Source organism: Chiloscyllium plagiosum, unplaced genomic scaffold, assembly GCF_037043375.1.
Source record: "Chiloscyllium plagiosum isolate Xiang-an unplaced genomic scaffold, Cpla_swu_hap1 HiC_scaffold_15, whole genome shotgun sequence".
NCBI lineage: Eukaryota > Metazoa > Chordata > Chondrichthyes > Orectolobiformes > Hemiscylliidae > Chiloscyllium > Chiloscyllium plagiosum.
In genome coordinates, this window is record NW_028270153.1 from 11,741,660 (window position 1) to 11,769,629 (window position 27,970).

The 27,970-nt window shown below is 47.0% G+C and overlaps 1 protein-coding gene across 2 annotated transcripts; it reads right to left on the reverse strand.

Moving 5' to 3' along the window:
- Nucleotides 1-226: 226 nt before the first annotated feature.
- rem1 (RAS (RAD and GEM)-like GTP-binding 1) lies at nucleotides 227-27,970 on the reverse strand. 2 transcript variants are annotated; one of them, XM_087994739.1, is made up of 5 exons: nucleotides 27,860-27,970; nucleotides 20,245-20,636; nucleotides 15,028-15,104; nucleotides 9,968-10,172; nucleotides 227-4,381 (listed from the first exon to the last, which is right to left on the reverse strand). In XM_087994739.1, exons 2-5 carry the CDS (start codon nucleotides 20,609-20,611, stop codon nucleotides 4,104-4,106), a joined length of 927 nt encoding a protein of 308 aa, XP_087850865.1. In that variant the 5' UTR covers nucleotides 20,612-20,636; nucleotides 27,860-27,970; the 3' UTR covers nucleotides 227-4,103. The 2 variants fall into 2 exon arrangements, with proteins under 2 accessions (XP_087850865.1, XP_087850866.1); XM_087994740.1 differs by lacking the exon at nucleotides 27,860-27,970 and adding an exon at nucleotides 27,070-27,842.

Below are 27,970 nucleotides of genomic sequence, written 5' to 3' on the forward strand. Positions count from 1 at the left end.
TATGGTTTTGAAAAATGGTATACTATACGGAGTAGTATTTGTTTAACCAGGCCGCATGTTCACTGTTGTGCATTGTGTGTGTGCGTTTGTAAGTGTGTCTGTGTGGCAGTCGTGTGTGTAACAAGGTTACATTTTTACTATAACCATGTCTTTGGGAGAAATGATGTGACTTCACCCAAATCAAAACATTCTGCTATTGTGTTTCGACAGGAATAGAAAAACCTCATTATCAGCACGACACCATTTTAATATCAGTCCATCAATATAAAAATGCGCATAATGTTAGCCCTGTTGATTAAGTGTTGATACAGACTAACACCAACAGTAAAGGTTTGATCCCTGTCCTGGTGGAGGTAGTTTGTGTGGATCTATCTCCTAACCTGGCTCCATACTGCAGTATCTGCCAAATCACTCAAACATCATGGATCTTTGGGATCATGTGAAAAAGGCTGAGAGAGCGGGGGCATCAGAAGTCACCATTTGCATCAAATTCCTTCATGCAAGGTCAGTTTAAAGCAACCTTCAAAATCACTGACAGTTCAGATAAGGGCTTCCCAAATGCTGTATCACAAACTGTAGAGGGATCTCGAGACCACATTCTGGGGCCACGTGCTCACAGGCAGCAGAGGAGCTTGAACCAAGTGCTATCAGCTGCCACGCCCCTTTAATAACAAAAACAGAAATTGCAGGTCTGGCAACATCTGTGAAGAGAAATCTGAGTTAATGTTTGGGATCTGGTGACACTTCCTCAGATACTGCCAGACCTGCAGAGCTTTTCCAGTGATTTCTGTTTTTGTTTCTGATTTACAGCATCTTAGGTTTTTTTCGGTTTTTATTTATGCCCCTTTTAATACCTTGTTCCTTTCTTATGGTGGACATGGCCAAACATTGGGTTTTGAGGCCTGGGTTCCTGCTACAAAAATGAAAAGGGAGGTGTTTTCTTCCAAAAACCCTACAACTTAAACACTTTCCCAGAGGATGGTCCCACTCAGCAGCTGAAGTCTTCTCTCCAGATACTACATCTCCCCTGCCTGCCTGCCACACTGTCATGCCTGGGGGTCAGGTGAAGTCAGAGGCATTACAATGGTGACACTCCATGGGGAAATTGTTTGTAAAGCACTGGCTTAGATATCTGAAAATAATGAGGAGTCACCCCCAAGCATATTTTAAATACTAGTAATTGATCCATGCAATTGAGACGTTTTCTCCCCAATCCTGAACCAGCTCCGATGCTTGTCAATCTAATGTCCAAGAAAGCTCTTGCTGCAGCTGTGATGCACAGGGATGTTTCATTCTCAAAAGCAAGGCTTAAGTCTTTCATTCTCTCTATTTTAACACAATCTGCAAATATTTAGCTCCTTTCCTGTAGCAAAGCACCCAGAAGATGATTTACAGAAGCTTTACAAAGCAAAACTAAACATGGAAGCTCATAAGAGCTTTCCCCTTCTTGGAGGATTTCCAAGCCTATGTGTAAACTCTGAAGCTACAATACATTGGGGGGGGGGGATTTTTTACAGACAGTCCCCAGGGTGTCAATGGCCTTCCTACCAAGTCCATTTGCAAGTTGATTCGTACACAAGTCAGAATACAATGCAGCTATTCCCAAGTGTGGGAAATATTTGTATGTTAGGTCTTTAATTTTTAAAACTATGTAGGGGACTGTATTAATGGGTATGAATCAGGGTTCGTAAATTGGGGACGCCCCATACTGCTCTCTTTTCAGCTCACATCTCCACTTCAAATAATCCCAGTCCTAAACTGGGGTCGGGGGCTCTTCTTTATACACATCTCAGAAGGTATTTTTACTCGATCTGTTCAGATGTGTAACAGTACATGCCTGGAGCAGAAGGGACTTCAACCTGGGTCTCCTAACTCAGAGGTAGGGACACTACCATTACACAACAAAACTTTGCAAAGACTATTTTATGCACAGCAGATGTTAAGATCTGGACTAAGATAATGAGTCAAATGATCATTATGCTCCTCTGCTTCACCGTGTCCCACAAAGACATCAAGGGTCTTTCCTGACTGACCTTCCTGTCCAAATACTGACTTTTCCCATCCTGCCCAATTTCTGCTTGCTTTGCTAGGTACAAGTTCAGTGCTGACATAAACTCCAGATCCAGCCTTTTATTGGGAAACCATCCTCTTCTCGGCACCATCCCCCTGTGTCACCTGACAGGAGCTTGGTCATTACTGAGCTCATAAATTAAAAGCCTCAGCTGGAGATTTGAGTTCAAATCCCACCCTGGTAGCTGAAGAATTCAAATTCAACGAATTAAATAAAACTAGAATAAAAAGTCGTGGTGATTAGATTGCTTTTAAAACACACCTACTACTTACGGAAGAAAGTGCTGACATAATTTAACCTAAGAGTGCCTGCACAATAACTGCTCTCTAACTTAGTCCAGCAAACCACTCAAGTTGTATTTAAGAAAGCAGCTAACTCGTCACACCCTCAAAGGGCAATTAGGTACGGGCAGTAAAACACTGGCAATGACAGTGATGTCAACATCTCACGAATTAACAAAGAACTCAAGGGGCAACTTTTCCATGCAGAGAGTGTTGCATATATGGAATGAGCTGCCAGAAGAAATGGTATAGGCGAGTACAATTACAATATTTAACAGACATTTGGAGAGGCACATAGATAGGAAAGGTTTAGAGGGATATGGACCAAACACAGGCAAGTGGGATTAGTTGAGTTTCGGAAACCTGGATGCGTTGTGCTGGTAGGCCTGTATCCTGCTGTGAACCTCCTTGACTCTAATTTTCCAATCAAAGGAACATGAGGACGAGATGCCCGATGTTCTGGGAATGTGTTTACAAACCAATTTCACATCACCTACACATCTACCATACTTCTTAAGTCAAAGCTCCACAGGTAAATACTGAGATGCATTGGTTGAAGTCTATTGAGGAATCAAGGTTTGACTCTTAGAGCCACGTATCATGGTTCCTTCTTCCTCTGGCTGGAATGAACAGAGTCCTGCCCTCTGATTCTACCTGATACAAGAGATGCTGTCTTCCAACAACTTTCCAGCCCCCTTGAAGCAGTGAAGCATGCTCACACTGGACACTATCTTCATCGCTCAGGAGAGAGGCAAGCCATTAAATTATGCTTTCACTATCCATCACTGGCCTGATCCATTGGAGGATCACTCATTCCGAGTGAAGTTGATCAGAAACAGACTCAGCAATCACAAGTACCAACACTCTTTCTGGTAGTCCTAACATTTCAAACAGAGTCTGTCTGGTAATAGTTCTACATGGAGCAAGCAACAACTCAGTTGAGCTTCATTTGCTGCAATGAAAAGATTTTGCATAAGGTCTCCATCAAAGAGCTAGGAGCCACATGATTACACTTAAGAGCTAGGTTGAAATGATATTAATATTTCTTACACCCAATCTATCATTATTCTTGATCACACTAAAGTTCATAGAATTATAAGATTCTAATTCCCTCAAATGTTATCTAAATTAATTATCCAAAATAAAAATCATTACATATCTTATCGCATACCAAATCCCCACTCCCACTCCAAAAAGCCACGAGCCCATGTCAACGCTGCAGATATAAAGATACGCCAACTTTGGTTTCAGTCTTTGATATCAAGTGTGAAGAGATTCATCACACCAATTGATAAGGTAGGATTTAGATCTCAGTTATCTTCAAGAATCGGACTTTCACTGAGCAGTACTGGGCTTAAGCAGAACGTGAATGAGGCATTCCACACCAAGGAAACACTGTCAGCAGCCAAGAAATGAAGGTGATCAAAGTACTAATCAGCAGAACTCTCCCCACAAATAAAAACCTTATCTTATTGTTTGCTTGGTTTCTGTCACATACGTGACATTGATGAATGTTATTGCTCTTTAATGTGGGGGCAGGTTCTTGAATTTCCAACAAATCCCCAACCTCTCGGTCACCAAGTCTCAAACATTCACTTATCTTCAGTAAATCTTGTTTTCATCATTGGGGTTCAGTGACCACTGGCTCACGCTGATGAGAGAGGCAAGAAAAGGAACTTTCTCTTGAATTAAACAGTTTGTTAGTGTTGCTCCTGTCCAACACTGGCTTTGCAAGCTCCCTTTTTGGATATTTACAAAACTGACAGGTCGTGACAGGATTTTGACCTGGCCCTCAGAGCCATCTTCTTGTTGTTTTTTGCCACAAACTTGTCCAGAAAGCGGCGAGCTCTTTTGGTGATGCTCTCCCTCCTCTGGTGATTGGCCATTCTCCTCTCGTTGGTCTCCTTGCTGTCCTTCCTCAGCCTAATCTGCCGCACGATGCCTTCAAAGAGTTCCGTCACATTGTGGTGCAGAGCAGCAGAAGTCTCAATGAACTTGCAGTCAAAGACCACAGCACACGCACGGCCCTCTGAAAACAGAACATAAAATATCTTTGCTTGTGTTTTCCAATGCTCTCTTGTGCTGTTATTATATTAGATTAGATTTCCTACAGTGTGGAAGCAGGCCCTTCGGCCCAACAAGTCCACACCGACCCTCCAAAGAGTGACCCACCCAGACCCATTTCCCTCTGACTAATGCACCTAACACTATGGGCAATTTAACATGGCCAATTCACCTGACCTGCACATCTTTGGTGTGAAATTTATTATCGTAAACCAGTCAGTGAGTGCAGCAGGACTTGGACACTAACACACAGCACACAACTACCTGTAATCATAAAACCCCGACAGTATGGAAGCAGATCATTCGGGCCATCGGGTCCACACCAACCCTCTGAAGAGGATCTCACCTGGACCCTGCCCGCCTACCCTATCCCCATAACCCTGCATTTCCTATGGCTAACCTATACATCCCAGCACACTATGGATAATTTAGCATGGCCAATCCACTCTAACCTGCACATCTCTGAACTGTGGGAGGAAACCAGAGCACCTGTTGGAATCTCACGCAGACAGGGGGAGAATGTGCAAACTCCACACAAACAGTTACCTGAGTCAAACCCAGGTCCTGGTGCTGTGAGGCAGCAGTGCTAACCACTGAGCCACCGTGCCCCCTGTCTCAATTCTTCTGCTGCCTCTAAACTTATGCCTGCAAATGGGGCTGGATTAATTGAGGATATCTGGTCAGCATGGACGATTTGGGCCGAAAGATCTGTTTCTGTGCTGTCTAGCTCTATGATTCTCTCTCGAACACCCTCTGAGATATCTGTGCTCCTCTAATTCTGGCCTCTTGTGACTCCCTGGATTTGAACTGTTCATCGAGCAGTGGCATTGTCTTCAGCTGACTGGGCCCCAAGCTCTGGAATTCTTTCTCTACACCTCCCAGCCTCTCTATCTTGCTGCGGCCCTTTATGATACTGATTAAAAACAACCTAAAGAGTTTGGTAATCTGAGCAGCGTTCCCTCTAAGTTGCATGGCCACACAGTCACTGGGAATCCCCGTGGAGGTAGGCCGCCTTGCCACTGAATGATCTCCGCTTCTATTTGTCTCCTCAATATCATCAAAGTCCAGGACACCGGTTGGGCCACGTTTGGAAAATTGTGCGTAATTCTGGTCTCCCTGCTGCAGGAAGGGTGTCGTGAAACCTGAAAGGGTTCAGAAAAGATTGACAAGGATGTTGCCAGGATTGGCCATAGAGACAGTCGAGAGTGTGGTTTTGGAAAAGCACAGCCAGTTAGGCAGCATCCGAACAGCAGGAACATTAACGTTTCGGGCATAAGCCCTTCATCAGGAATGGCTTGTGCTCGAAACATTGATTCTCCTGCTCCTCAGATGCTCCCTGACCTGCTGTGTCATAGAGTCATGGAGATGTACAGAACGGCAACGGATCCTTCGGTCCAACCTGTCCATGCCAACCAGATATCCCAACCCAATCTAGTCCCACCTGCCAGCACCCGGCCCATATCCCTCCAAACCCTTCCTATTCATATACCCATCCAGATGCCTTTTAAATGTTGCAATTGTACTAGCCGCCACCATTTCCTCTGGCAGCTCATTCCATGGACGTACCACCCTCTGAGTGATAAAGTTCCTTCTTAGGTCTCTTTTATACCTTTCCCCTCTCACCCTAAATCTACATCCTCTAGTTCTGGACTCCCCCACCCCAGGGAAGAGACTTTGTCTATTTACCCTATCCATGCCCCTCATGACTTTGTAAACCTCTATAAGGCCACCCCTCAGCCTCCGACGCTCCAGGGAAAACAGCCTCAGCCTATTCAACCTCTCCCTATAGCTCAAATCCTCCAACCCTGGCAACATTCTTGTAAATCTTTTCTGAACCCATTCAAGTTTCACAACATCTTTCCGATAGGAAGGAGACCAGATTTGCAGGCAATATTCCAACAGTGGCCTAACCAATGTCCTGTACAGCCGCAACATGACCTCCCCACTCCTGTACTCAATACTCTGACCAATAAAGGAAAGCATACCAAACACCTCCTTCATTATCCTATCTACCTGCAACTCCACTTTCAAGGAGCTATGAACCCTCACTCCAAGATCTCTTTGTTCAGCAACACTCCCTAGGACCTTACCATTAAGTGTATAAGATTTGCTTTCCCAAAATGCAGCACCTCGCATTTATCTGAATTAAACTCCATCTGCTACTTCTCAGCCCATTGGCCCATCTAATCAAGATCCTGTTGTAATCTGAGGTAACCTTCTTCGCTGACCACTACACCTCCAATTTTGGTGTCATCTGCAAACTTACTAACTTATACTTCTTATGCTCACATCCAAAGTACAGGACCCAGCACCGATCCTTGTGGCACTCCACTGGTCACAGGCCTCCAGTCTGAAAAACAACCCTCCACCACTACCCTCTGTCTTCTACCTTTGAGCCAGTTCTGTATCCAAATTGCTAGTTCTCACTATATTCCATGAGATCTAACCTTGCTAATCAGTCTCCCATGGGAAATCTTGTCGAATGCTTTCTGAAGTCCAGATAGATCACATCTACCGCTCTGCCCTCATCAATCCTTTGTTACTTCTTCAAAAAACTCAATCAAGTTTGTGAGACATGATTTCCCATACATAAAGCCATGTTGACTATCCCTAATCAGTCCTTGGCTTTCCAAATACATGTACCTCCTGTCCCTCAGGATTCCCTCCAACATTCTATATCTTCCTTGTCCTTTTTCACAGTAAATACTGATGCAAAATACTCGTTTAGTATTAAAGAAACAAGTTGGTTTGACACAATAAAATTCAAGGTACCCATTTTAGAATGCTAATTAATTGAACCCAATTTCTTGCCATTGCCTGGAGCCTGTTGTGGATTATCCTTACAGCTAAGGTCAGCAAATTAAAGTTGTTCGGTACAATTGCGGATTTGTGCATGTGGTGGCAGCCACAGTGTAGGCACATCTGCAATACCTTCCCAGTTAGCACAGGAGTTATAGGGGAAGAAACATTTGTCTAATATAAGAGGGGACATTCCCTTATCACCTCAATTGCACCATTTGTTCACCAGGCCACCAGTAGCAGCATGAGAAATGCTTGCTTTGCCAGTGATGCCCGTGTTCCATGAAAAAAAAGGAGAACTCAATGTGTGAATGCTTGATATCTTGTCCTCCCTTTCCCCATCTGCCTCTCCCAGAGATTTGAACATGTGAATGACTTCCTTGATTGTGTTGAAGGAGTTTCTGGACATTTCCTGAACTTATGCTCAACAGAATCTGAGCTGCAGATGCCATCGCGAATAGGCCAAATGAAATGGTCGATTAGAACTTCAAATCTCAAGCAACCTTAATGGTGATAAGTTATTTTTGTAATGTTTCTTTTTGTAGACGTTTGAGCTGTTTGAGGAAAAACTGCGTTTAGAATTCTTTGTTTAAATTCCTGGTTTATGATGTCACTAGATGAGCAATTACTTTGCTTGCAGCCAAGAGTTTGAAGCCACCCAGTTAGAGGCTATTTTTAACCAAGTCTGGATTCAGGACATATCTCAGTTCCTCACAAGTGAAAACGTTTGGCACTCTGTGTAATCCTAATAGCAGTAACAAGCTTCTACTTGATCACATCCTTTGTACATTCTTGTTTAGTGTGAGAAAAACCCAGAATTAATACATCTAGGTCGAGATACCCAGTTCTGAAGATGTTTGGCTCCTAGGAAGAGATCCCAAAGCCATATAGCAAATATCCGATCCATCATCTGCAGCCACTTCAGTTATGGCCCAACAAATCACAGAATCTCTGTTGTGTGGAAGGAGACCATTTGGCCCATCGAGTCCACACCAACCCTCCAAAAAAAATCCCACTCCCGTAATCCCACATTGCCCATAGCTAATCCATCTAACCTACACATCCCTGGATGGGCAATTTAGCATGGCCAATCCACCTAAGTTGCACATCTTTGGACTGTGGGAGGAAACCCACGCAGAAACAGGAAGGATGTGGAAACTCCACACAGACAGTCACCCGAGGCTGGAATTGAACCCGGGTCTCTGGCCCTGTGAGGCAGCAGTGTTAACGACTGAGCCACTGTGTCACCCCAACTTCTCTATAAGTACAATTAAAGGACGACTGTAAAACTAGGTCGGGTGGAATGATCACTTTGTTTCTTTTGGAGTGGGTTGATTTATTAAAACTGAGGCTCCTTTAAGGCTCTTTTTGGTCTCATACTCTGGTAACTTGCTGATTTATGCATATAGTCACAGTTATTGTTTAAAAATAAGGGGTTGGCCATTTGAGACAGAATGTTGAGAGTCTTTGGAATTCCCTTCCTCAAAAGGCAGGGGATGTAAAAATCTCTGAATAGTCTTAAAGCAGAGGTACATAGATTCTAGAAAGAGAATGAAAAATTATCGTGGGTTTGCAGGAATAGAGGGCTGAGGTTAATGTCGGATCAGCAGCAGTTTTGAAGGGCAGAGTGGCCTCCTCATGTTCTTTGTTCACACGTTTGTGTAGCCTCAGTGGTAGCAGGTTATTGCATAGTTGTGCAGCTTACAGGGAACACTGGGGGAGTGCGAATATGGGATAATTCTGATACACTGCGTTTGGATCAAACAGTGAGTACAGTGAGAAAGGGTTAACCAGCATTGGTAACTGGTAACTAATAAACTTAACCCTGTCCGCACAAACGTGGCAGGTACCTCTATCCATGACGGTATCAGAAGGGGTGACTGCCACAAGGTCCTAGTCAAAATGATGTCTCAACTTCACACTGTGGATATCCTCCATTGTGTGTTTGGACACTACCACCAAACCAAATAAGACTTCAGACAGGATCTAGCAACTCAAAGACAGGCATTCACCAGGTACTGTGGACCACTGGCCACAGCAGAATTGTATCCAATCACAATCTGTAATTTCATGGCCAGGCATATCCCCTCCCACACTGTTACTGTCAAACCAAGGGATTAACCCTGGTTCAAAGAAGAGTACAGAAGGACTTGCACCATCAGGCATACCTAAAACTCAGATGTCGACCTACAAAACAGGACTATCTGCCTGCGGAACAGGGTCTAGTAATACCACAGCCAACAGATCTGATCTAAGCCTGCAGATCCAGTTATAGAGTCAGAGTCATTGAGATCTAACTCGTTCACCAGATATCTCAACCTAATCTAGCCCAATTTGCCAGCACTTGGCCCATATCCCTCCAAACCCTTCCTATTCATAAATCCATCCAGATGCCTTTTAAATATTGTAATTGTACCAGCCTCCACTACTTCCTCTGGCAGCTTATTCCATACACGTACCACCCTCTGCATGAAAAAGTTGCCCCTTAGGTCCATTTTCAATCTTTCCTCTCAACTTAAACCTATGCCCTATTCCACCAAGTGGGAGTGAGCAGACATGGAGTAGATTTCTCGGATCACAATGCATTTGGAAACCAATGGGAAGCAGCCGCATAGTTGCATTTGTATAGTGCCTGGACCATGAACATGTCTAGAATTGACTGAAGTGTCTGAGGTGGGTCAGGGTGGCGTGCTCCAGTATGATACTGGTCATCGTCCTGTATTTGAACCAGTGTGCCAGATGTACAAATTACCCTCGACTGAGACCTCTCGACACCGAACCAGGTCACTCTTGTTGCCTACTAAGATGATAGGGATGTTTTCAGCCTGCCGCATTCTCCGAAGCTGGATGCGAAGCTCTGAGGCACTTTCAAAGCTGGACCTGTCAGTGATGGAGTAGACGATGATGTATGCATTGCCCACCTGCATACAGTAATCCTGAACCCATGGCTTGTCATCCTGGAGAGAGAAAAGATCAGGGGGGAGGGGGGTTAAAAACTACGCACAACCATTTGCGTTCACAGTTTATCAAATTCCCAAGTTAGTTCCTTCCACCATCCTTTCAGACATTGTGCTCCAAATCACAACAACATCACTGTGTTTAAGACGCCTCCTCTCATCCCTTCCTCTATCATCATAAAGCCTGTGTCCTCTGGTCACTGACCCTCCTGCCAGTGAAATTCTTTCCCTCACATTCCCATGTGTCTGTCCTCAGCATGCTGCAGTGTTCCAGGGAATCCCAGTGCAAAGTGAAGGAACAACATCTCATCTTCAAGTTAGCCACTTTACAACCTTTAGGATTTAATACTGAGTGCCACACCATCAGATTGTGAACCTGATCTTATTCTTTCCTTTTCTTTTAGCTTTAATTGTTACATTCTCTGTCACCATTCCCCCACCCCAGAGGGACTTTCTGTTCTTTCCAGTGTGGCAGTTAGACACACCATTGTTCTGCCATTACCACATTCCAATCACATGGATAGGGTAAATAGGCAAAGTCTTTTCCCTGGGGTCGGGGAGTCCAGAACTAGAGGGCTTAGGTTTAGGGTGAGAGAGGAAAGATATAAAAGAGACCTAAGGGGCAACTTTTTCACACAGAGGATGGTACGTGTATGGAATGAGCTGCCAGAGGAAGTGGTGGAGGCTGGTATGATTACAGCATTGAAAAGGCATTTGGATGGGTATATGAATAGGAAGGGATTGGAGGGATATGGGTCAGGTGCTGGCAGGTGGGACTAGATCAGGTTGGGATATCTGGTCGGCATGGACGGGTTGGACCGAAGGGCCGGTTTCCATGCTGTACATCTCTATGAGTGTATGACTCTATGACATAATCTATCAAGTGGGGAGTACCGATGTTGGATCAGGGTGGATAAGGTCAGAAATCAAATGACACCAGGTTATAGTCATAGACTCATAGAGATGTACAATACGGAAACAGAGCCTTCGGTCCAACCCGTCCATGCCGACCGCCAGCACCCGGCCCATATTCCTCTAAACTCTTCCTAATCATGTACCCATCCAGATGCCTTTTAAATGTTGCAATTGTACCAGCCTCCACCACTTCCTCTGGCAGCTCATTCCATACATCCATTATTTGAAATCACAAGCTTTCAGAGCACTGCCCTTTTGCCAGGTGAAGTTTTCACCTGACGAAGGGACAGTGCTACAAAAACTTGTGATTTCAAATAAACCAGGACTATAACCTGGTATCGTCTGACTTCTGACTTTGAATTATCAACACCTTTCTCCCTCATTCCACCTCACACCCCCAGCCCCACTTTAAATGCTGTCCCCTCCACACTTCACTTCAGCTCTGATGAAGATCCATCTAGATTTGGGACGTTAGCTTGCTCTCTCTCTACAGATGCTGTCTGACCCACTGTGATCTCCAGAGTTTGATGTTTTCAGAATAGTTTCCAGTATCTGCAGTAATGTGCTCCTTATTTCTCCTGGCCAATTTTGTCAAATCCCTGATGTGGAACCCATGGGAACAGGTACTCTGTTACATCGCAATGTGTAAACACAGACGCACCCTCAGGCTCTGGAAATCCCTCCTGACAATGTAACACAGATATCGAATTTGTAGCCGAATATGCTTCTTTGACACAATTCAACATTTACAAGCAAGGTCCCAGGAAACGCCAGTGATGAGGACAGATTGAAGAAGTTGGGACTGTTCTCCTTCGAGACTTGAAAGTTGAGAGGAGACTTCATGGAGATTTTCAACATCATCAGCAGATAAAGAGGAGCCGTTCCCATGGGTAAAACAATAAAGAATGAGGGGACATAGATTTAAAGTGATATACAAATATGGAGAAGGCAATGGCCCAGTGTTATTATTACTGGACTATTAATCCAGAGAGTTGAGAGTTTGGTGCTGGAAAGGCACAGCTGGTCAGGCAGCATCCAAGGAGCAGGAGAATCAACGTTTCAGGCATAAGCCCTTTATTAGGAATAAACCTCTCCCCTGTTCATCCAGATTCCCAGGCGATGCTCTGGGGACCCAGGTTTGAATCCCACCACAGCAGGTGTTGTCATTTCAACACAGTAAAATCAGTAAGTAAGCGTTTAATGATGACCGTGAAGCCATTGTTGATTGTGGAGAATCCCATCTGGTTCACCAATGTCCTTTAGGGAAGGGATCTGCCATCCTTACCTGGTCTGGTGTACGTGACTCCAAACCCACAGCAATGTGGTCGTTTCTTCACTGCCCTCTGGGCAATTATGGGCGGGCAATAAATGTCGGCCTGGCTCGTGACGTCCTCACCCCATGAATGAATAAAACAAAGTAAGGATGATGTGGGAAAACCTTTTTTTCACAAAGTGAGGAGTTAAGCTCTGGAACACACTGGCTGGAAATATGATGGAGGCAGGTTCAGTTGAGGCACCAGGAGGACACTGGCTGGTTATTTGGACAGCAATAACATGCAGGGGGTATGGGGAAAAGACAAAAGACCAGCACTATGCAGGCAAGATGGGCGGCACGGTGGCACAGTGGTTAGCACTGCTGTCTCACAGCGCCAGAGACCCGGGTTCAATTCCCGACTCAGGCGACTGACTGTGTGGAGTTTGCACATTCTCCCCGTGTCTGTGTGGGTTTCCTCCGGGTGCTCCGGTTTCCTCCCACAGTCCAAAGATGTGCAGGTCAGGTGAATTGGCCATACTAAATTGTCTGTAGTGTTAGGTAAAAATGGGTACATGTAGAGGTATGGGTGGGTTGCGCTTCGGCGGGTCGGTGTGGACTTGTTGGGCCGAAGGGCCTGTTTCCACACTGTAAGTAATCTAATCAAATGGCCTCCTGCAACAATTCTTTAGTTCTGTGGCACCCTCTAAGCAATTTGGGAGTCTCGAACATGTCTCAAGTACAGTTAAAGGTCTTTCAGGACTTGTCACTGCTCCAACATGGTAACCAGTGTCCTTCAGGTGGAAACAAAAAATGCTAGCGATCACAATGGGTCAGGCAGCATCAATGGGAGAGACAGCAAGCTAACATGTGAGTCTAGATGATGTGTCGCATTGGAAGTGGGCAACATCCAGATCTCATTATGCTAATTTTTCACTGTGAAAAGAAGACCACATGCTTGCCTCTTTAAATAGTCATTTGGTTGATCAGAATGTGGTTATTACTGGGAAAAGAACACAGGCCAATGAATCAACACTCTCTTCTCTTCCGTATAAAATATGTTGTTTCATTCAACACTGGCATTCTTGCAAGTTGGCCTGATGAATGCAAGGTGAAAAGCTTTGACAAAATGTGGCATTTGTCAGCAGAGGTCTTCTTGTTATGTGTCGATATTAAAACAGACAGCAAGCTGTGTGAACACATTACCAAGTGGTTGAATAGGGCACATAAGAAATGGACTAATCGGAGTTTCTGACCTGACCTTCCGATAGGAAGGAGACCAGAATTCAATGGAAAAAGCATGAGGTGAAGGAATAGTTATTTTTGATTGACTTGTTCAGAGATGTTGGGTCACACAAAAAACACAAAGTGCTGGAGAAACTCAGCAGGTTTGACAGCATCTGTGGAGAGAGAAACAGAGCTAGTGTTTCAAATCTATTCTGATGAAGGAGCACTGGATTAGAAACACTGTCAATATCCTGCAACTTCCTTCCTAGTGGCCTTAGTCATAGTCATAGAAATGTACATCATGGAAACAGACCCTTCGGTCCAACCCGTCCATGCTGACCAGATATCCTAACCCAATCTAGTCCCACCTGCCAGCACTCGGCCCATATCCCTCCAAACCCTTCCTATTCATATACCCATCCAAATGCCTCTTAAATGTTGTAATTGTACCAGCCTCCACCACTTCCTCTGGCAGCTCATTCCATACACGTACCACCCTCTGTGTGAAAAAGTTGCCCCTTATGTCTCTTTTATATCTTTCCCCTCTCACCCTAAATCTATACCCTCTAGTTTTGGGCTCCCCCACCCCAGGGAAAAGACCTTGTTTGTTTACCCTATCCATGTCCCTCATGATTTTATAAACCTCTACAAGGTCACCTCTCAGCCTCTGACGCTGCAGGGAAAGCAGCCCCAGCCTGTTCAGCCTCTCCCTGTAGCTCAAATCCTCCAACCCTAGCAACATCCTTGTAAATCTTTTCTGAACCCTTTCAAGTTTCACAACATCTTTCCGATAGGAAGGAGACTAGAATTGCACGCATATCCCAACAATGGCCTAACCAATGTCCTGTACAGCCGCAACATGACCTCCCAACTCCTGTACTCAATACTCTGACCAATAAATGAAAGCATACCAAATGCCTTCTTCACTATCCTATCTACCTGTGACTCCACTTTCAAGGAGCTATGAACCTACACTCCAAGGTCTCTTTGTTCAGCAACACTCCCAAGACCTTACCAACAAGTGTATAAGTCGTAATAAGATTTGCTTTCCCAAAATGCAGCACCTCTGAATTAAAAACCATCTGCTACTTCTCTGCCCATTGGCCCATCTGGTCCAGATCCTGTTGTAATCTGAGGTAACCTTCTTCGCTGTCCACTACACCTCCAATTTTGGTGTCATCTGCAAACTGACTAACTATACCTCTTATGCTAGCATCCAAATCATTTATGTAAATGACAAAAAGTAGAGGATCCAGCACCGATCCTTGTGGCACACCACTGGTCACAGGCCTCCAATCTGAAAAACAACCCTCCACCACAACCCTCTGTCTTCTACCTTTGAGCCAGCAGTTCAAGAAGGCAACTCCTCACCACCTTCTGAAGGACACTAAGGGATGAACAATAAATGCTGGCCCAAAGCCCACATCCTGCCAAATAAATCAAAAAAGCAAAGCATGTTACCTCAGTTCCCCAGGTATCCATTACTATCAAGGTTGTATCTTCTCCATCAACAGTTAAAGTTCGTTCATATGTGTCTTCTGCAATAAAGAAGCAACACAGAATAATGAAAGGTATGGGGTACATTGTGAAAAAACAGTGTAATCTGGCCCCATGCGCATAATGAAGCATCAAGTACTGTCGCCCTTCAATCACCTCATTATTCTGTACCAGGCCCATTCATCAGCCTCAAACTCCAAAGGCCTCAATGCATTGTAGCCAGGACTATGAGGGAGCTGGGAGTATAGTGGAAATGTCCCTGGATCAGCAAGCCAGGGGCCCAGGCCAGGAAGAAGCTGTGGATGGAAATTAAATTCAATGAATATAGGGCTGCAGCCGGGCTCTTGTGGTTCACTGGTGGTGTCCCTACCTCTGATCCAGAACATCCAGTTTCAAGACCCACCAGCTCCAGAGCTGTGTAATAACATCTCTGAACAGGCAGATTGGAAAATATTAAAACAAACATAGCTGGCTTGGAAAGTCACAGTAATGTTGACCACAAAGCTATCATTGGTTGTTGTACTACAGTAATCATTCTTCAGAAAGCACTTCATTGGTTAAAATTAGAAAGTAATTGTCTTCTCTTGCCTTTATGAGTCAAAGTATTGAGTAGGGAGGTTATAGGGCACTCTATGTCAATGCTAGCTGGAGTAATGTGTGGAGTTCTGGTTGTCACACTGACATAAGGAGGTGATTGTACTCAAAAGGGCCAGAAGATGCTGGGTCTATTCAGTTGTGAAGAGAGACTAGGTGGGCTGTCATTGGTTTGTGTGTGTGTGTATGTATGTATGTAGTGCAGTGGGGTCACCTGTAGTGTGACATGAACCCAAGGTCCTGGTTGAGGCCATCCCCATGGGTACCGAAATTGGTTATCAGCCTCTCCTCGGCCACTTTGTATTGTTGCCTGTCCCGAAGTCTGCCCTGGAGGATGGTCGTCCAAAGGTCCGAGGTCAAATGTCCTGGACTGCTGAAGTGTTCTGAGTGTGTGTGTGTGTGTGTGTGTGTGTGTGTGAGAGAGAGAGAGAGAGAGAGAGAGAGAGAGAGGGACATCATTCTGGTGCATAAAATTGTGAGAGGCATAGTTAGGATGAAACTTTTTCCCCTTATATTTCAAACCTTCCTTCAGGAACTTCTGAAGAAGGGTCACTGGATCTGAAACGCTAACTCTGCTTTCTCTCCATAGATGCTGCCAGATCTGCTGAGTTTCTCCGTCCATAACTGGTTTTGTTTCAGATTTCCAGAAACAATCTGAAGCTCTTTCTTGTATTTTGTGCTGATTTGGAATGCATTGCTGGTTAGAAGCAAATTTAACAGGAAGTGACATCACCAACCCAAAGAACCCAAACATATAAATAGAAAGCAGGATTTTTCAGCATTGCTTCGCCTGAGGCCCACTGAGGAGACCCCACCTTCGTAGGGTGACGAAACGTCTGGAAATTAACCTTCCAGCTCAGTGAGTAAACCTACATCCAATACCTCAACCTGAGCTACAAATCTTCTGAAAACTTGCAAATTTAACATCTTTCAAAAGGGAATTGAGGCAACAGAAATTACAGGCAGTGAAGAATTAACGGGGAGTGGGGCTGATCATAATGGGCCAAATAGCCTCCTTTTGTGCTGTACCATTCTATGATTTAATGTTTTTATGAGCTACGTTGTAAAATGGGATATTCGTGGGAAGTTTAACTCATCATGTTAATATATAATGAGCTGTCTTTTCCAGTTGTATCTTTCTAGACTTTAGAATCTCTCCATAAGAGTTAAGAGCCATGTAAATCAGTTGAGAAATGGTACTTTCCGATATCTGCAGAGGTTTAGTTTAAATGGATTCATTAGGATCTAAATCTCTAAAGCAGTTAGCTTCTGAAAAGCAGAATCACTTCTGCTTAGCGCATTGTTAAAATTCTAAATTTCCCTGTGGATTGCTGCATGGTAAAGCTACTGAAACTTGGAATGCATCCTGTCAGACATGAAGCTCATGTTTCCAAACATTTTCCACAACTCCAATGAGGCTGGAAAAGGGCCCCCCAGCAATTCTTAATTGCCTTGTCATTCCTGGGTTCAGCTCTTCTAGAGCCTTGAGTTCAAAGTAAAGCCTGACCTTTTGTACTGGGGAAAGTAGCAGCAGATTATATGAAGTTTGCAGTCCAGCAGAGCGCTCCCACTGTGCTATTCCTCCCAGCTTTTAGCACAATTTTTTTTCAAAAAGAAAATTCTTGCTCTCTCCTTCCACCCTACGGTGTGCCTTTAGCTGCTAATGCTAGGTGAAAGTTAGGACTGCAGATGCTGGAGATCAGAGTCGAGATTACAGTGGTGCTGGAAAAGCACAGGTCAGGCAGCATCCGAGGAGCAGGAAAATCGACGTTACGGGCAGGAGCCCTTCATCAGGAATTCTTCTTCAGCTGCTACTGCTGCCAGCATTCTGGACCCAACTCCCCTAAACCTCTTGGTTTCTCCAGCTCCCTCTACACTCATGTAACATCCATGAGACACTGTGCAATCCCTCCTCACCAACTCCTTCACTGGCTTGGTGACTATTCTTTAATTGTGCTGTCCAGAGGCACTTTGGGATTTTGTTTATCAATGCAAAAGCTGGTGGATGTCCAATGTGTCGTTCTGTTGCACTGTTTGCTGCTTCTCAAGTGGGTATTATTTTCCCACAGTGAGCACACACATGATTAGGCAGGTCTTCTGATCTACATCACTTCTCTTCTGAGGAGATTGCAGGTACTCGTTAACCAGCTAACCTGCAGCTCCTTGTGTAAGTCAGTACTGTAGATCCCCCTGTATCTGGGGGGTATGTTTCAGGACATACTGCAGAAACCCGAATCCGCAGATAGAAGCAAATCCATTCAGTAAAATGGGAAACGTACCTTCCCGGCTGCCTCCTGGTCCCTGGTTCCAGAAGGTTTCCTATAATATGTTCCAGCCGCGGTAAACCACGGGTAACCGAAACAGTGGAAAACAATTCCATGGATACGGGGATCACCCTGTATGCTACATTTGTTATACATGTCATTGGGTGAGCTATCTGGCTAAATGGGGGAAATCACACTGAGCCCAACCTAGTCCTTATCCATTTCCAAGTGGGTATAATTAAATACACAGCAATGCAAGCACACATTTAGTAAAAGCCAGATAAGCTGTAATTTCTCAATAGCTAGACCCACAAAAGGTTTGGGAACTTGATCAGATGCAGTGGATACTTAAACTCCAGTTCTTCCAACCTTCAGGAATATTGAAGTTTGAATTCCTCAGCATTTCCAGGCAGGATCAGCTATGTATCCAGCTTGTTTAAGGACTTTTATCGGTTTCCTCCATTACCTCATTTGGCATTCTCTTTGTGATTCTAAACATTGAACTACAGATGGTTCATAAAGTGCACAGAATTTCGAACAGTTATCACTGATATGGGCCACCCTCCCACCCTGTCTCACCTCACTTTCTAAACTAATTGCTCTCATGAGCGGCATGGATAGGTGAATACACTCAGTCTTTTTCCCAGAGTTGGGGAATCAAGGACTAGAGGGTATCAGTTTAAGGTTAGAGAGGAAAGAATAAAAGGGAACCTGAGGGGCAACCTTTTTTTACACAGAGGGTGGTACGCATATGGAATGAGCTGCCTGTGGAAGTGGTTCAAGTGGGTACATTAACAACATTTAAAAGGCATTTGGACAAATACATGGATAGGAAAGGATTAGAAGGATATGGGGGGTCTAGATTAGAGTAGTGCTGGAAAAGCACAGCCGGTCAGGCAGCATCCGAGGAGCAGGAAAATTGATATTTTGGGCAAAAGTCCTTCATCAGGACTCTGATTTCCAGCAACTGCAGTCCTCACTTTTGCTTAGAAGGGTATGGGCCAAGTGCAAGGAAATGGGGTTAGCGTGGATGTACATTTTGGTTGGCATGGACCAGTTTGGGCTGAAGGGCTTGTCTCTGTGCTGTATGACTCTATGTTTATCCAGTTTCCCCCTTTAACTGTATCTTTGCCATTCACCTCAATCATTCCCCATGATAGCAAGTTCCACATTCTCACAGCACGCTGACCAGATATCCAAAATTAATCCAGTCCCATTTGCCAGCATTTGACCCTAATCTGTCTAATCTTTATCCAGATACCCATCCAGATACCTTTTAAATGTTGTCATTGTACCAGCCTCCACCACTTCCTCTGGCAGCTCATTCCACACACGCACCACCCTTTGTGTGAAGACATTGTCTCGCAGATCCCTTTAAAATATTTCCCCCTCACCTTAAGCCTAGGTCCTCTAGTTCAGCATACCCCCAAGGGAAATGACCTTGTCGATATACACTATCCATGCCCCTCGTGATTTCACAAACCCCTATAAGGTCACCCCTCAGCCTCCAACGTTCCAGGGAAAATAGCACGGAAACAGACCCTTTGGGCAAACTAGTCCATGCCAACCAGGTTTCCTCAACTGAACTAGTTTGATTTGCCTTCATTTGGCCCATATCACTCTCAACCTTTCCTCTCCATATACCTGTCCAATAGTCTTTTAAACATTGTAATTGTACCAGCTTCCATCACTTCCTCTGGCAGCTCATTCCATACATGTACCACCCTCTACATAAAAATATTGCCCCTCAGGTCCCTAAAATATCTTTCCCCTCTCACCGTAAGCCTATGCCATCCAGTTTCAGACTTTCTTACCCTGGGTAAAAGACCGTAGACTTCCCTTGATAGCAAATATATCTTTCCTGAGAGAAAGAGACCAAGTATACAATCAAAATCAGAAATTGCTGGAAAAGCTCAGCAGGTCTGGCAGCATCTGTGAAGAGAAATCAGAGTTAACGTTTCAGGTCCGGTGACCCCCTCCTCAGAACTCTGTGTACAGACCTGCTCAGTACAGTTGGATTTCCATTGGAGAGAGAAGGGGTGGTGGAGCACAGATAGGAAAGAGGGAGAAAGCAAGGACTGCAGATGCTGGAGATCAGAGTCAAAAAGTGTGGCGTTGGAAAAGCACAGCAGGTCAGACAGCATCGAGGAGGAGAGTCAACGTTTCGAGCATAAGCTCTTCATCAGGAATGTGGGAAAGTGGAAGTGATGCACTTTAGCTCTGAGCCAGTGGAATGATGGGAATGACTCAAGGGGCCTTTTGCCCATCTGTGTCATTGAGGGGCTGAGTGGCCATTGCCCTCCCCTTGTGCTGTCATTCTTACCTCCGGAATGCTCGCCCTGAGTGTCCTGGAACCCTGCAAAGATATTGATCAGACTGGACTTCCCCACTCCAGAATCTCCGAGCAGTAACACCCGGAAGATGCCATAGCTGGAGTCACTGGAGGCGACGGATTCGGCAGAGTCCGATGACCAGCTTCCACCCTCCCCGTCTGCCGACTGGTACGATACTGAGTGGCCGAAGCTGGGTCTCTGCCAATGGCCGGGATGCGCCAACAGTTCTGTCTCGGTGTTGAGGCTGCGGAGTTGTTGGGCACACGGGTGGTGGTGACGGTGAGCGGACGGTACCGGAGAGCTGGCCCGTCTCTGCAGTGCGCTGTGGCTGTCACTCCTCTCGGTGTTCAGAGTCATCTCAGCGAGAGGGACGGGGGGGACGCTGCAGGAACAAGAGGGGAGGGAGGGGCGGGGAGGGGAGGGACAATGGGAGATCGGATTAGTAGCATCAACAAGGACAGGTTCCTCACCCACAGAGTCCCACCATTACACCGTCCCTCTGAGAAAATCTCCACCTTCAATCCTCTCTCTCTCTCCACCCTCATGCCTAACGCAGGAGCAGGGAGCTACTCACTGACCACAGGGCTGCCTCTGGTCCAGGGACCACCCCCATACCCTCCGACCAAAGCACAGTGACCCCTCACCCACCCCGACCAGAGCACAGAGACATCTCAATCCCCCCGACCAGAGCACAGAGACCCCTCACTCCTGCCCCACCCGACCAGAGCACAGAGACACCTCACCCCCACCTTGACCAGAGCACAGAGACACCTCAACCCCCAACCAGAGCACAGAGACACCTCACCCACCCAGACCAGAGCACAGAGACACCTCACCCCCCCCGACCAGAGCAGAGACACCTCACCCCCCCCGACCAGAGCACAGAGACACCTCACCCCCTCCTCGACCAGAGCACAGAGACACCTCACCCCTGCCGACCAGAGCAGAGACATCTCGCCCCCCCGACCAGAGCAGAGACACCTCACCCACCCCGAACAGAGCACAGAGACATCTCACCCCCCTGACCAGAGCACAGTGACCCCTCACCCCCCCGACCAGAGCACAGAGACACCTCACCCCCCCCGACCAGAGCACAGTGACCCCTCACCCCCCCCGACCAGAGCACAGAGACATCTCACCCCCCCCGACCAGAGCACAGAGACACCTCACCCCCCCCCGGACCAGAGCACAGAGACACCTTAACCCCCCCGACCACAGCACAGAGACACCTCACCCCCCACCTGACCACAGCACAGAGACACCTCATCCCCCAACCAGAGCACAGAGACACCTCACCCCCCCACCTGACCAGAGCACAGAGACACCTCACCCCCCCCGACCAGAGCACAGAGACACCTCACCCCCCCAACCGACCAGAGCACAGAGACACCTCACCCCCCCCGACCAGAGCACAGTGACCCCTCACCCCCCCCGACCAGAGCACAGAGACACCTCACCCCCCCCGACCAGAGCACAGAGACACCTCACCCCCCCGACCAGAGCACAGAGACACCTCACCCCCCCACCCGACCAGAGCACAGAGACACCTCACCCCCCCCCGACCAGAGCAGAGACACCTCACCCCCTCCTCGAGCAGAACACAGAGACACCTCAAGCCCCCCCGACCAGAGCACAGAGACACCTCATCCCCCAACCAGAGCACAGTGACCCCTCACCCCTGCCGACCAGAGCAGAGACATCTCACCCCCCCCGACCAGAGCACAGAGACACCTCACCCCCCCACCCGACCAGAGCACAGAGACACCTCACCCCCCCTCGACCAGAGCACAGAGACACCTCACCCCCCCACCCCGAACAGAGCACAGAGACACCTCACCCCCCCGACCAGAGCACAGAGACACCTCACCCCCCCACCCCGAACAGAGCACAGAGACACCTCACCCCCCCCGAACAGAGCACAGAGACATCTCACCCCCCCCGACCAGAGCACAGTGACCCCTCACCCGCCCCGACCAGAGCACAGAGGCACCTCACCCCCCCAACCAGAGCACAGTGACCCCTCACCACCCCCCCGACCAGAGCACAGAGACACCTCACCCCCCCGACCAGAGCACAGAGACTCCTCACCCCCCCCCGGACCAGAGCACAGAGACCCCTCACCCATCCCGACCAGAGCAGAGACACCTCACCCCCTCCTCGACCAGAACACAGAGACACCTCACCCACCCAGACCAGAGCATAGAGACACCTCACCCCCCCCGACCAGAGCAGAGAGACCCCTCACCCATCCCGACCAGAGCACAGAGACATCTCACCCCCCCGACCAGAGCACAGAGACCCCTCACCCATCCCGACCAGAGCAGAGACACCTCACCCCCTCCTCGACCAGAACACAGAGACACCTCACCCCCCCGACCAGAGCACAGAGACACCTCACCCCCCCCGACCAGAGCAGAGACATCTCACCCCCCCGACCAGAGCAGAGAGACCCCTCACCCATCCCGACCAGAGCACAGAGACATCTCACCCCCCCGACCAGAGCACAGAGACCCCTCACCCATCCCGACCAGAGCAGAGACACCTCACCCCCTCCTCGACCAGAACACAGAGACACCTCACCCCCCCGACCAGAGCACAGAGACACCTCACCCCCCCCGACCAGAGCAGAGACATCTCACCCCCCCGACCAGAGCACAGAGACACCTCACCCCCCCACCCGACCAGAGCACAGAGACACCTCACCCACCCCGAACAGAGCACAGAGACATCTCACCCCCCTGACCAGAGCACAGTGACCCCTCACCCCCCCGACCAGAGCACAGAGAAACCTCACCCCCCCCGACCAGAGCACAGTGACCCCTCACCCCCCCCGACCAGAGCACAGAGACACCTCACCCCCCCCCGACCAGAGCACAGAGACACCTCACCCCCCCCCGGACCAGAGCACAGAGACACCTTAACCCCCCCGACCACAACACAGAGACACCTCACCCCCCACCTGACCACAGCACAGAGACACCTCATCCCCCAACCAGAGCACAGAGACACCTCATCCCCCAACCAGAGCACAGAGACACCTCACCCCCCCCGACCAGAGCACAGAGACACCTCACCCCCCCCCGGACCAGAGCACAGAGACACCTTAACCCCCCCGACCAGAGCACAGAGACACCTCACCCCCCCACCCTACCAGAGCACAGAGACACCTCACCCCCCCACCCGACCAGAGCACAGAGACACCTCACCCACCCCGAACAGAGCACAGAGACATCTCACCCCCCCCGACCAGAGCACAGTGACCCCTCACCCCCCCCCCCCGACCAGAGCACAGGGACACCTCACCTTCCCCCCCCCCCGTCCAGAGCACAGAGACACCTCCCCCCCGGTACCAGAGCACAGAGACACCTCACCCCCCTGACCAGAGCACAGTGACCCCCACCACTGACCACAGCACAGTGACCACAATCCCCTCACCCAACCCAAGCACAGAGACCCCTCACCGCCCCCACCAGAATACAGAGATCCTGCCTACAATCCAGGCACAGTGGGCACTCCCTCCAAACCCAGATCATGGTTTCTAACTCCTGATGTACTCCTTCCATCCCTCCCTTCTACCCCAGACCCTGGTCTAAAGGCATTGATATTGGACCTTCATGGCAGAAAAGACCACGTGCACCTTCCACCATTTCAATAATGGAGCAGTGCAGTAAGAGTGAAGGCAGTGGGTAATCTCAGGCTCATCTCTTTTATTGAATCCTGAACAGACACTGACTCAAAATGAGAACCCCCGCCGGGTTAAGAATTGAGAGAACCATATGTCCCTGATCACCTTTCCCTTCTTCTTGTTATTCTCTCGGCAGAAATCACATTGCAAGTCGCTTCTATCCTGTTACACTCCCACTCTATTTCACACACAATCAATATATTGTTCAATATATCGTTTCAGCTGCATGACTCTATAATCTTCGGTATAAATTCTGTGTCTAATGGTTTTGCTCCACAGCTATTAAGTGAAAAAGCAGCGCTCTGAAAGTATTGCTTCCAAATAAACCTGTTGGACAATAACCTGATGTTGCGTGATTTTAAACAAATTGATGCGTAATCTAACCTTTAACAATGAATGTTACTCTGAAAGACTCTTTTCATTATCCTGAAACGTTTCAAGCTTTCCCTATCTAACTTTCTGACACTGCACTTCATAAAGGTATTAGGCTGTGTGAAGGGATGTGTACAATCCTCCTTTTACACCTCAACCAATGGGTAGCCTTCTTTATGTAACTGCTGATCAATCTTACCTTCAATTCACTGAAACACACCCACCGTTAGTAACATTTCCTTATAATGCTGATGCACGTACAGTCATAGAATCATAGAGTTCTGATTTGGAGATGTCGGTGTTGGACTGGGGTGTTCAAAGTTAAAAAAAAATCACACAACAACCTAGTCTTGTGTGATTTTTAGCCATAGAGTTGTACAGGATGGATACAGACCCTTCAGTCCAATTCATCAATGCCAACCAGGTTTTCCAAACTAAACTAGTCCCATTTGTGAGCATTTGGCACTTATCCTTCTTCCTATTCATCTACCCATCCAGATGCCTTTTAAATGCTGTAATTGTACCAGCCTCCACCACTTCCTCTGGCGGCTCATTCCATACGCCCACAATCTCTGCCTGATAATGTTGCCCCTTAGGTCCCTTTTAAATCTTTCTCCTCTCACCTTAAACATGTACCCTCTAATCCTGGACACCCCTACTCTAGGGAAAATATTTTGGCTATTCACTCTATCCATGCCCCTCATGATTTTATAAACTTCTATAAGGTGACCCATTAGCCTCCAACGCTCCAGGGAAAATAGCCCCAGCCTATTCAGCCTCTTTCTACAGCTCAAACCTTCTTTCAATAGCAGTTTTATTTCCATTACCAGAGCATCAGTTCTGATATTAGCTGTAAATTTGATAAACAGAGCCCAGAACTCTTTGAGGATTGCTGAAAAAGTTTGAAGCCTCTGGTCTTGCACTCATCAGGACATCTGCAAGAATACAAAGTGGGTGGCATGTTGGCCCAGTGGTTAGCACTGCTGCCTCACAGCACCAGGGACCCAGGTTCGATTCCTGAACTGGTGGCTGTCTGTGTGGAGTTTGCACATTCTCCCCGTGTCTGCATGGGTTTCCTCCAGGTGCTCTGTTTTCCTCCCACAGTCATGTGCTGGTCAGGTGAATTGGCCATGCTAAATTGCCCATAGTATTAGGTGCATTAGTCAGAGGGGAATGGTTACCCTTTGGAGGGTCGGTGTGGACTTGTTGGGCCGAAGGGTCTGTTCCCACGCTGTAGGGAATCTAATCTAAAAAATAACAAAGCAAAGGGGAAACAATATCGACACTGCATGTAAGGAGAGATAGACCTTACTGAGTTTGCAGATTAAGAGAGATACAGTCTAGAACAAGGGCTAGTTAGGATTCAGGTCAGGAGGGACTCCTTTGCTCAGAAGGTGATGAATATTTATCGTTCTCTACTCTGAAGGGTGCTGTAAGCTTCGTTATTGAGTACATTTAAGACAGAGACAAATAGATTTCTAGTTCTTAATGACAAGGGATATGAGGATAATGTGACTCAATGAGGTTTTGCTCGATGATCGTCATGATCCAGAAGGTTGGAGCAGGCTTCAGGGGCTGAATGCCCTACTCCTACTCTTCTGTTCCTGTGACAACCATTCTTATCCCCAGGCTCTCCTCCAGTTATTACAAGTCCCGTTTCCAATGGCCTAATCCATTCAGTAACTTTTGATTCAATTTCCATTCCAAAACTGAGACTGTTTACACTGAGTGAATGTCTCATGCAGAAATTTGCTAAATGCTTTCTGAAAATCAGAGTAAGTTGTACTCAATGGAAATCCCTCATCCATTCAGTGAGATAGCAGGTCCCAAAACCGCAACCAATTTATTGAAGATGACCAATTTCCATTAAGTCAGTCCCCACGAGAACCTTCCCTTTGGTGCCTGAACTGCTTTTACCACTTAAACCAAAAGACAACTTGCATTTTTTTTTTGTAAAACCTGTTTCCACATTGTTAAATGAGCTAGTAGGTGGCACAGTGGCTCAGTGGTTAGCACTGGGACCCAGGTTTGATTCCAGCCTGAGGTGACTGTGTGTGGAGATTGCACATTCTCCCAGTGTCTGTGTGGGTTTCCTCTCAGTCCAAAGCTGTGCAGGTCAGGTGAATTGGCCATGCTAAATTGCCCACAGTATTAGCGCATTCGTCAGAGGGGAACGGGTCTGGGTGGGTTGCATTTCGGAGGGTCGGTGTGAACTGGTTGGGCCAAATGGCCTGTTTCCATACTGTAGGGAAACTAATCTAATAGGAAGTAGCCACATAAGACTGGATGACGTTATTTTAAAATTTCATTTCTCCGCTAACAAACTGTACATAGTGGGGGCATAGTCTGAGAATTGGGGCCGGTCTGTTCAGGAGAGATGTTAGGAAGCACTACACACACACACCCACCCCACCCCCTCCTCCCACCACACATACACACACACACAGACACAGACAGGGTGGGAGGGGTTTGGAACTCTCTTCCACAAATAACAATGGGTGCAGGATCAGTTGTTAATTTTCATTCTGAGATTGTTAAGTAGTTGTTAAGCAAACCTATTAAGGGGTCAGGGCCCAAGTTAGGTTCTGAAGACGGGAGTAGAAAGTCTTCAAGGTGGGCATGCTTAAAAGAAAAGTGACGGTGAGTTAAATACTAAATAAAAACTGAAAGAATTGCAGATGCTCCAAATCAGAAACAAAACAGAAGTCGCTGGAAAAGCTCAGCAGGTCTGGCAAAGTTCTGAGGAAGGCTCACTCACCTCGAAACGTCGACTGTGATTTCTCTCCACCGATGCTGCCAGACCTGTTGAGCTTTTCCAGCGACTTCTGTTTTGTTTTTGATTTATAGCATCCAGTCCTTTTGTTTATTTTTATTCTGAAGAAGGATCACTCTGCTCCCTCTCTGCAGGTGCTGCCAGACCTGTTGAGATTCTCCTGCAAGTTTTGTTTTTGTTTCAGGTAAATGGAGTCAGGCCAAAGCTCAGCCCTGATCTCACTGAATGGCCGAACAGACTGGAAGGGGCTGATTGATCTATTCCTGTTCCTATTGTTAACGCCAGGAAATAACAAATCTCCAAATGTCATGTTCACTCAATAATGCCACATTGAAACTGAGTTTTAATTTTGCTTTGTTCTCGTTTTAATGATGTTCTTGATGATTATATCGATACTCCTGCAACAGACCTCTGTGGAAAAGTTGAGAGAAAAGTTTCCTATTTTCACGCAGACTCAATCAGTGACGGTACAAATCCCGAAGGGACGGGTGCAAAATGTGTTGCAAAATATCAATGCAACTTGTCCCCACATCGTTCATCGTGATCTGGGCACTATGCACAGGACAAAAGATGAAAGATGATAAGGGGGGAAAAAACTCACTTAAACGTTAATGTTCCAGAGAGATCTGGGGTCGATCATAGTGAGATTCCAAGCTCTCTACCCCTCCCCATTACGGTACGATCACTAAATGGTTCACCTTACTATTTGAAAACAGAAGTTCATCATGAAAATAAATGCAGGCGATATTTGCAAAGTTTGGAGTCTCGGACTTACAGCTCGCTGCTGGAGTTTAAGCCATCTGTTTGCAGAGAGGTAATCAGGGTAGATGTCTGGCTGGAGATTTCATGCTCGATATTAACGTGCCTTTTGGTGAAATGCAGCCCT

Bases quoted from the DNA above. Each gene is read 5' to 3' on its own strand.
- rem1 (XM_087994739.1), bottom strand. From the start codon at position 20,611: ATGACTCTGAACACCGAGAGGAGTGACAGCCACAGCGCACTGCAGAGA. The intron at 10,173-15,027 runs GTAACATGCTTT...TTCTCTCTCCAG, and splicing joins TGGATACCTGGGGAACTGAG to GATGACAAGCCATGGGTTCA. The intron at 4,382-9,967 runs GTAATTTGTACA...TTCTGTTTTCAG, and splicing joins TCGAGAGGTCTCAGTCGAGG to AGGGCCGTGCGTGTGCTGTG.